Genomic DNA, 10,802 nt, shown 5'->3' on the forward strand with positions numbered 1-10,802 from the left:
GTTATATAGCTTTTATAAGCCACTTAGTTTCATTTGATTAAGCAGCATATAATCGCTTGTAATAAATAAGAAATGTGACTATTACAAAAATCTTCATGGTTGTATGTGCATATATGCATGTGTACACACACACACACACCATTTCTGAGGTCTGCACCTACCCAGATCAGTGACATGCTTATAGTGGCAACAATTCAGCAGATTCCTGGCACTATCTGCATATTGCTGCTACAGCACCTGCCTTTGGAATTTCATTCCCCCCCCCACCCCCAAGATGAGACTTGCTCTGACCTCGCTGGCCTTTCATAAGGCATTAAAAACCTGGCTTTGCATCAAGCCTGGAGCCCTGATAGTATGGGCGAGCTTGTTGTCTGTTTATATTGATTGTATGGTGTTTTAGATTATTCTCAGCTGCTATTTTATGCTGTCTTATGTTTTAGCACTAGCTGTTTTTCAGTTTGTTCTTATTTTAATTGTTAGCTGCCCATAGTTGTGTATGAGTTGGGTGGCCATATAAATTTATTAAATAAATAAATATGGACATCTTAAGACTGTTTCTCTGATAACAGCATGGAAATGGTCTGCTATTGCCCCCTTGTTCTGGGAGTTGTTTGCCTCCCTAATCCAAACTGTGTATTGGAGTTCTCTGTGAGTCTCTCATCCAAGTAATGTACATCTTCAGGCCAACCCTGCTTAGTTTTCAATCCTGGACAAAATCACGCAGCTATGTCCTTGCTAAGAGATTGGACACAGTCATGGCTGGAGTGGGTCTTAACAAGTAAGCAAAATCAATGGGGAAGCCGGTAGAAGGTTGCAAATGGCGACTGCATTATATTCTTGCTTAAGGACCCACAATGATTCGCTTAACTATGGCAAGCAGGAATTGCCGTTGTTAAATGGTGCAGTCAATAATGTCACACTTTATAATGACTTTGCTTAGCGATGGCCATCATTGATGGAGAACTACCTATACAGGCATAATCTTGTATGTGTACTCAGTGGGGCCTGTAATGGTGTTGTTGGTATAGATGTGGGGACAAAGTAGAAATTTTGGTTTGTTGCAGGGGGTTCTATCTTGGGGGACTACAAGAGGTGGTGATGGCTACTGCCTTGGCTGGCTTCAAAATAGGATTGGATCAATTCATGGAAGTCATGAGGATCAGTAGCTATTAGCCTTGATGGCAGTGACTTCCTCTGAAACCCATCTGCTCAGAGATTAGTAGGCTTCCTGTGCAGTGGTTGGCTACTGTGAGAACAGACTAGATAGGCCAGGGCTTCCAATTCAGGATGTTGTTGATGTTCTTATGGACACTTTAATTAGACATCTCTCAAACCTGCAGCCAGCCCTGAAGACAGCAATTGTGTTTTCAGGTCACCATGAGAACAGAGACACTGAGAAAGAAACTTGCCTGTGCCTATCTAGGAAACTCATAGCTATACAAGGATTTGGACCTAATTCCATAGCTGTGCGTAAAAAAAAATAACATGCTTAGTAGATCTCATTTATTATATCACTTAGCCTGAAAATAATATGGTCTCTTTTGGGATTAGATGCTTTTATCTGGTTTCACATTAATATTTCTTCATTTTGTTTTTTGCCATTTACTAGAACTCAAACGAAGGACACTGTGAAGCAAGACAGATTGGTAAAACAGAACTTTATTAAAATAGATTTTGAAAAGATGTGGGAAATCCTTCACCGAGCAGTGGTGGCAGTGTATTCTGCCGATTTTTCCAAGCAACTGCCCACCCATCCCCGTGCTACACCCAGAAGGTGCCATGCAGCTGACCAGCAACTGTGCAGCAGAGACAATAACAATTATCAGCACTAGGAAGAGTAGCAGGGAAAGTGAGAAAAAGACAACCTTTCCTAATCTGGAACCCTTCAGATGTATTAGACTACAATTCCCATCTTTAAAATGAGAATAATGCTCAACATAGTTGCATCTCACTGATCGAGTAATGGAAATATAAGGGATCTCCAATTGTTTTTTGGAGGACATGGGAGGTATTATCATCCCCTTGGGCAGAACAGTGTGGAATAATCACCATCTGCCAAGCAGCTGCAACAACTGTTATTGAGCATGGTGGGCGAGTCAAGAAAGTGAAGCTGCAATTGTGAGGAATCCACATTGTGAATTTAAACTAGAACAAAGTTAGCAGTAAGTCATGGTTTGCTATATGTTACTATATGTTGGGAAATGTAGTTTTGAAAATCTTTATTCATTGGAAGTAACTACAGAGGAATAAGATTGACATTTATTTCTCTTGCAATGAAAATATAACCCTAAGACAACAATGGAATAGGGACTCAGCTCTGCTGAACCCCCCCCCCCCAGCATGCAAATGGCTCCACATTCAACTAGGGTGTGTCTATTGGGAAAAAATGATCAAGGCTCAGAACTGATGAAACTTTGTTTAAAATGTTTTCACATTGAGCTCCAGAAATACTGTAGGATAATACCCTGGAAAGCAACAACAATTGACTCTAGGGAGTGGATGTATTTGAGCTGGAATGTTATTGCTTGTTTCTGATGCCTAAGCTCAGAAGAAAGTGCTGTGGATCATGTGTAGTTTATTTTTCTTCAACCAACCTTCCCTATGAAGTGAACATATGAAGCTGAGCATGGATCTGGACCATAATTCAGCCTTTCTAATGACACATGTCTCCTCAAAGCCTTGGAACAAGATCCTTCCAATGTTAGCTGAAAGTTCTTCTCCATCAAAGGCCATACCTTGAGACCAGATTCTTATTTACTTTTATGACAAGGTTTATTGATTATAGCTCAATCAGAAGGTGTCAAAACTGCCTATAAAAGACAACCCTAAGATTTTGAGTTATGTCCTATTTGCTTGATTTCTGGTCTTCAAATATAGTATTAGCTACCATAATGATTAATTAGTCATTTTTCTGACTATTCAAGTCCTTAATTTGCAAATATAATTTTAAACTTCTCTTATTAAAACTCCCACCATCAAAACCACCTCTCTTGGTCAAATGTGCCTTCTTCAGCTCACAGTGTATGGGTTATTTCCCAAGATGGAGCAATTTTTTTTGGAAATGGCATCTAACTTTTTTTCTTAAAGAATCAGCAGCAAAGGAAAGATCCTTATCTGACGGATTTCAAGGATTCCAAATTCATAAAAGAACCTTGGCAAAGCAAGCTGTGATCAAAATCCCAAGAGCTCATTCCTAGAGAAGATGCTCAGTTAGTAACTGAACCGGTGAATGGCATCAGACCAACTGAAAAAGTGATGGGGTTTTATTTTTACCCTTATTTGTCCCTCCCCAATCTATGCTGCACACTCACATCATAGAACCAGAACTATGTTATGACAACTAACAAACCTGATTCTGGGAAAGTCCAAGAAAGAGGTTGGGAAATGGAGAGTATGAGGTTAGAGCCCCCCCCCCCCAGATCTAGCCCCACTGCAGGAATATCAGGAATGCTTCCTTAGGTCAGACTTCACTGGTGACCGACCGGGAGGGAATGAGGACATCTGGGGTAGAGGGAAAGAGACATAGTTGAGAATCAAGTGGCCTCTGTGAACACAGCTCTGTGATTCTGAAATAGAGAAAGGGAGGGGAGAAGGGAGTGAATAAGTCAGAATGGACTTAAAAAACAGGAACAAAGTCTGCAGATCAAAATTAAATTCACAGAGTATCCGAACTCAAGCTTTAGAATTCTTCAACAAAGCCTTGCAGCTGAGTCCCAGCAAACAGAGGAAAGCCAACTGTCACCTCTTTCCACCTTTAACTTCTTAGGCAAAAACAAACATCACCAGTCTTTAAAATATTCTCTTTTTATGTTTATGGTTCTATGTGTGTGTTTTAAAAGAGCAGATGTCTAGTATTCATGACTGTAAGCCAAGGCATTTAACTTTTCATTGCATGGGCAAGGCTTTTTGCTGATGAGTTTGAATTATTGGGTTCAAGAGAGGATTTCCTTGTCTCTTCTTATACCGCTTAACTATATATCTCACTTAAAAAAAGATTTGAACAATGGAAAAGTGTACCCTGGTGTAAACAAAACCAGTGAGCAGAACAGCACAGCAACACAGAAAGCAAAGACTTACATCGCAATCCTATGTGTGTTTATTCAGAAGCAAGTTCCATTTTGTTCAGTGGGACTTATGCCCCTGAAAATGTGCACAGGACTGCAACCTAAATGTGGAAATTAAGCTGTCAGTGCAAATTTTCCCAGCAGGCACAAGTCATTATCATCTCAGAACCTCCATACCTACTAGCAATAGCTAGGATATTTTGCACAGAACTATTCATACAAGTACATTAAAACCAGTGGATTCCTATGAAATGTGTGCCTGTTTACAAGGGTCCAATCAGCCATTGGTGGGCTATGAAATGTACTAGTTTCAGGTTGGTGGTTGAGCAGTGAGAGGGGGGCCTTCTGGCAGTGGAGTGGGAGGGCGGGTGGAGAGAAAGGGATGTTGATCCCCTACACTGCTTTTTCTTCTGTGTAGATTTTCATTGCTTAAACCAAATGCCGAAGAATGGCTGGCACTCCTGCTTTTATGATGTCCCCTCTGCCTTAAAGGATTAAAGGGAAAGGATGATGTGGCCAGAGCAAGAGGACATCTTCAATCTGGGGAATGAGAGGAAAGTGGTGCCAAATAGACTGCATAGAATCACAGAATATATGAAATGTTGCCAGATTTCTTGCTATATGCATTTTCTCAGGGAAGAGTGCCTCCTTCATTAACATTTTAACATTTTATTTATAACTACAAACTTCATTTCTGTTTTGCCCAATTGGCAAAACTCTGTGACAGTTCATACCAGAGGTAAAACAGTAAAACAAAATGATAAACTCTAAAATGAATTAAAATCATAAAATAAGAGCACAGTAAAATTAAGAGCAGAAGACAATACATTGGTATCCAAACAAACAGGTCTCTGATGGATTTGCATTTCTGGAACCAATACTCTTACAGCATTAAATGCATTAAATGAAATACTGTAGTAGCAGGCATAAACTGGACACTATCTAAGAACTTTTGGGACATGTCAAATTGCAATCTGGCTCAATTACAGTATCAGGAAGACCAGGAATCATTGCTTCTAACAAGGCACAATATTTTCTTATTGTATCAAAGAGACTGGGACAACTTAAATGACCAATAACACTGCAGAGAAACTTTTATATTATGCTACTTCAGGGGACAATTTTAATTCATCCCATTTTCATTCTTCATTGTAACTAGTTAGCTGCACCTAACTCTTTCCTATTTAAAATGCACCTCAAGAAAAGGAAAGTACTATAGGCATGTCCCGTAAATAGCTCGCTGATATTTCACTAAAAAGTTTGTCTAGTCCTAAGTAGGATCTTCCACATATAAAGCATATATGTTCTCCAAAGGCTCTAAGCACACAGCAGCAATAGTTGCCCTAAATATCTGAAGGACATCATCCAGTCGCACTGTGGTGAAAAAATGTGTCAGAGCACATCACTACATTAATACTGGGTAATGCTATTTATTTGTAGCGTGGCTAGTATGAATTCAAAAAGGTCATGCTTTTTGCAGGTGAAACATTTCTGTTTGATTTTGAATACTCTATACCACCCTCCATTTCCCTTCCTATATTTAAATGGAGTCGGTATCTGCAACTCCCAAAGTTTCTGCTTGAACATCAGGATATCTGATCCAATTCTTCTGCACCATGACTTTTTGCCTGCCTCCGATGTCCAACCATATGCCAATCTGAAATATCCTTTCCTTCTCCTTTCTTTTCTCGGATAGTTATTGCCTCTGCCGACCCTCTGTGCCAACTTAGTCTCCCCTGAGATTAAGCAAGGGGTCAAGTTAGACAGTTCTGGGGAAAGGCACTTACTCATAGGGACGGGTCATTGCTGCGCTGCCAGGTGCTGCCAACTGTAGAGATCGTGCTAGCTGCCTTTCCAGACCTCTTGAAAGTAGTGTAGAAAACTCCGGTTCTTCTGGGGCGTCCCTCACCTGCTGCAACCCCTCCCCACCCAAGGGGACAGCACCAGGGCAGGGCAGTAGAGGGGGAAGACACGGTTAAATAGGAGAGAATGAGACAGAGATTAATATCATTAGATATTTACTATTCACACCCAAGTGGAAAGGGGACAGAAATAAGTTGAGAACTTGTTTTCTTTAGAGAGAAATGTTAGAGCATTGGAATATTTGCAGTTGGGGAGAACTGAGTTTTCAGAGATAACAGAGTAAGAACTTGCATGTTAAAAGGCTTCATAAAGCCTCCATGTATATTAGTTCATCATTTTATATACACACACACAGAAAATTTGTTATAGGAAAAGGATCTATCAGTCTACATTGAATCTGAAAGCTCCATACGATTTTCATAAAGTTATCACTGATTGAACCCAAAAGTGCAGAGGCTTAAACATCTATGACAGGGAAAAGCAACATGTGGAGGAAATAGTTTGGGAGATAATTAAAGAACAACCTAGTGTGAAGGGCTAGTCTGAGCATCTCTCCACAGTATTTTGTGCTAATAGGATCTTGGTCAGCCCAGCCTTCTCTTTCTCTTCCTTCTGTCAGAAATTGACTCTCCCTACTGCTGCATCTGCTCTTTTGATCCTTCATGTTCTTTCATTCTGCTAACTGTTTTCAGCAGAATAAATACAAAATACCTAGGCCCAAAGACTGTTCTTTTCCTGCACCCATTCCCTTACTTGCCTGGTAACAACTCCTTCTATGCATCAATTTCAGCACTAACTCCACGGTTTAAAAATTCTCTTGCCTTGAGATGGGGAGCAGGATGAACACAGAGGTCTTCTAACAGAGGTCACGGTCAGAGATGTCCTATTGAATCTTGCACTGAGCCAAGCATTTCTAAAGCCTCTATGATTTTATGATTTATACAACAAAGGGTTTTTTTTTTAAAGAAAAACAAATAGGCTAGAATGTTTTCAAAAGAGGGAAGCTCTTGCTAGACACCAGTAGAAAGAACATTCTAAGGACGAAGCTCAAGAGACCCAGTCTGGTGTTGCGGTTAAGGCATCAGGCTAGAAACCAGGGGACTGAGAGTTCTAGTCCTGCCTGAGGCACAAAGCCAGTTGGGTGATCTTGGGCTAGTCACTCTTTCTCTCTCAGCTCTAGGAAGAGGCAATAGCAAACCACTTCTGAAAACCTTGCCATGAAAACTGCAATTAGTTGTCTAGGGCCTAGGCAGTTGTTAGGAATCAAAAGGCTGACTCGAAGGCATACACACAAAAAATGGAGAGGGGAGAACTTAGGAGCAGCTGAATGGAAAAAGTAAAAAGCCTAAGATGCCACATGAGGGCAGATGATTAGAATTCACTGGAGCAAAGAAATTACAAGAGTTCTTCTGGATAGTAAGGTAGAAATCAAAAGTTTCTCTGAAAGATTAAGTGGGAGCCTTGTACAAGAAAATACAAAAATAAATTACACAATCATATTTTTGTTCATTCACAGGACTTGGTGTTCAAAAGCTTATAATCCTTAATGTAATTGTCCACTTTAAAGCTCATAAAACAGGGGACTAGCCTCCTGTGTGACTGTTGGCATTTATCTGTGAATGGTGAGATTCATCAAGCTTTAGATATGTCCCTGTGACAAAACAGTGATCCAATCGCAGTGGAACAATGGCTACTCAGTCTTTCCCCAGAGATCTGTGCAGTGACATAACAGCAACACCTGGTTTTCATTAGCAACTTATGATGGGCATCCAAATATGAGCCACCTGACTTTCTAGCTTTTCCCCCTTTGAGTTCCCTATCTGCTCCCTCCCTTCTGATGCCTAATCTGGAACAGCTTCACATTTGTTTGTTTGTTTAATTCAATTTGTATGGCCGCTCAACTCAAACAAGTGAGTCTAGACGGCAATGCTCCCTTCAAACCTAGTGCTTATCAGCAACCCTTTCCTTGAGCAAGTTTTGTTTCATTGATTTCTTCTTACTATTGTGTCTTCACCTAAGATTATGTTCTCTATAAGAGATGGCAGAAGCTACTAAAATTACCCTCAATTAATTATTTAGTACAATAACACTATGTTACTAAATACTACTTGAGCCACAGTATGTGGGGTTTACTGGAAATCTCCTAGCTAGGGATGGAGAAGCTCCCATAAGAGCTCAGCTGATAATCCTCTCCCTGGTGGCTGGAAGAACAGAGTTAAGCAGCTTTGTCCTTCATCCCATACAGTGGAGTAATAATTTAGTGTGTCTTAGTGAGTCTTCTTTCCCTATGAGCATTAACTAGGATCTCCCTATTCTCTCTTCAGATCCTATTTTGCTTGTTGAGACTTTTACTTTGTTACCCAGGAGTGCTTGTGCTCACGTTTTAGAAATATTCCTCATTTATATTAAAGGGAGTCTTTTCAAATAATCTCCTATCTACGTTCAGCCGCACCTCACTCTTACTATAAAACTATTCTGAAAAATTGTCAAATTCAGCTCCTGCATAGAGAGAAAGAAAATCCAGTGATACTAATGCTTTGTGTGTTATATCTTTGTAAATGAGGAAACAAGATTCTGGTGTCTGAAGAGAAGAAGGTGTGCTGGGAGAGGATCAGCCCCAATGCCAAATGCAGGCATCTTAATTGAGCTTTCTGTTCATGATTGCCCTGCCTGGCACAAGTCCTAATAGTTAGATTAAATCTCATATGTTTGAAAATAGAAATTCTCAGGAGAACAGAGAGAAATTTAAATGGCAGCTGGACCAACCTATTCTCCTGTTGTCCCAAATATTGCATGTGAACCCATTGGAGAGGTAAAAGAAGCCCACTAAAATGCATTTTGCCTATTGCATCCTCAAATATGGTACTAACTGTGCATGCATATATGTGGGTAGGTGCTTTAGGTTAAAGAGAAAACTGAAGAAGGGGAGGAAGCATGCAGGGGTGCATCAGGAATATCTCTTACTTGAGCCACACTTAATTTGTCAAGGGAACTGTCAACACAGGGCAATCCCAAGATTGGGATACTGGGTAGATTTTCAGGTGGAGAAACTTTCTTGGCTGAGGATATGGGGCTTTGGAAATTGTTGACCACACACGTCACCTGTTCAACAAAGAGAAGAAGAGCAGCATTAAAGGGCTCTTTTCCTGTTTTCTGCCAACATAGTGCTTTGTATCAGAAGAAACATTAAACAGAGCTTTGCAACTGATAAACCCATTAACATAGTCTCTTATTCTGCCTTTTCCATTCCTTTTGCCAGCTGCTTCTTGATCAAGCCCTGATTTTTCTTCATCATTGACCCATTTGTCTTGTTTTGAGCATGAGCCATTAGGGCAGGGCTCACTTTGGTATTCACTGGCATGGAGGCATAAGCTGGGCATGACAGAGGAACCATGAGCTGCCTTTTTACTGAAATGCAAAAAGGAATGGGGGCAGGATGTCCATCTGAGCAGAGGAAAGTGACTGCCTGAACCTCTCAGCCATACAAAAGGAGGTAGAAAGTTATTTTGTGTTTTAATAGGAACCAAGCTAGTTTACATTTCTCTGTTATCCCAACCCAGAATAGCTACTTCTCCAAACTGTATTATGCTATTCTCTGTAAATAAAATTTTAAAGCCTACGCACAAATGTATATAAAGAAAATTGCTTACAAATATGAAGACAATTAGAGAAAATTATTTGCAAAATATATACACCACAGAAAATATCTACAGTACAATCTTTGAATAAGGGCTGTGAGACAGAGTGCAAATATGCTTTAAAGAATGCAGTCGTCAGTTCCCGTCCCACCTATTAAGGAACAGATAGAGAGTATGTGTTTTTTCTTCTACAGAGGAGGAAGAGCAGGAGAGCATGGACAAAGAGATATTTGGAAAAAAGAGCTATGCCACTCGAGATAGCTTCAATCAAATAAGAAATGGCCTCATTCATATCTGCATTTGGGGAAACTATAACACAGTCATCAACACATCACAAACTAATACAATAAGGTAAGCTGCTCCCCAAGATCCTTATCTGACCTTTGTTTTAACCCTTTAATGCTGATAAAGGAATAGTTTTAGAAACTTCCTGATGACATACACTATTTAAAAAGGGGGCTCTACCCTGCAAAACCTGGTAAAGAAGCTCCTACAGCATTGCCACTATATGTGCAATGATGAATGGAACTGCTTCTCCTTCCCAGAATACTCCTGATGGTGGCTAAATCCTAAGAAGGAAGCCCTGCCCTTTTCCCTACCAGTCAATACCCCCCCTCAAAGCGGGAGTCAAGCAGTCCCCAAACACAGAACACTTACCAGAAAGATGGCAATGGCCCCTCCGGTGAGGAACCCAGCCAGAACATCAGACCAATGGTTCCGGTACTCAGCCACACGCACCACACCCACCAAAAATGCTGGGCCCAGGAGTGCCAGGCACAGGGATGGCTTGGCCAAGCGGGAGCCCTTCAGCTGAAAAACCAGCGTGACATACATCTGTGGGAAGGGAAGAACAGCGTAGGAAAGTTACCTGAGATGCCTTTCATCTTCCTTGAAAATTGTTCAAAATATTGGACAGCATAACCATGCATATATAACCAAGGAATAACTCTTTTTAAAATAAGGAAAAAAGGCAGATAGAAGACTACCCAATCTGGCATAGTGGTTAAAGAATCAGGATAAAAACTGGGAGACTGTGAGTTCTAGTTCTGCCTGAAGCATGATGTCAGTTGGGTGAGCTTGGTTCAATCCCTCTTCCTTAGCCTTAGGAAGGAGGCAAAGGCAAAGTACTTTTGAAGTTTTGAAGGAGGCAAACTACTTTTGAAGACCCAGCTGTGAGGCAGCTCAAATGAGAGGTGACCCAGGTATTACCGAGACCTGGTTGGGCATGGAAGGGGGC

The 10,802-nt window shown here is 40.7% G+C and overlaps 1 protein-coding gene across 1 annotated transcript in view; it reads right to left on the reverse strand.

The window, feature by feature from the left end:
* Positions 1-3,460: 3,460 nt before the first annotated feature.
* The window catches only part of PLPPR2 (phospholipid phosphatase related 2), an 18,189-nt gene continuing 10,847 nt past the window's right edge, over positions 3,461-10,802 (reverse strand). Inside the window, exons 5-8 of the mRNA XM_029283607.1 lie at positions 10,223-10,399; positions 8,892-9,029; positions 5,852-5,976; positions 3,461-3,566 (exon numbers count right to left, since the gene is read on the reverse strand). Of these exons, the coding sequence (XP_029139440.1) occupies positions 3,461-3,566; positions 5,852-5,976; positions 8,892-9,029; positions 10,223-10,399 (546 nt within the window). The remainder of the gene's footprint in view (positions 3,567-5,851; positions 5,977-8,891; positions 9,030-10,222; positions 10,400-10,802) is intronic.

Source organism: Protobothrops mucrosquamatus, unplaced genomic scaffold (assembly GCF_001527695.2).
Source record: "Protobothrops mucrosquamatus isolate PMUCROS unplaced genomic scaffold, P.Mucros_1.0 scaffold150, whole genome shotgun sequence".
Lineage (NCBI taxonomy): Eukaryota > Metazoa > Chordata > Lepidosauria > Squamata > Viperidae > Protobothrops > Protobothrops mucrosquamatus.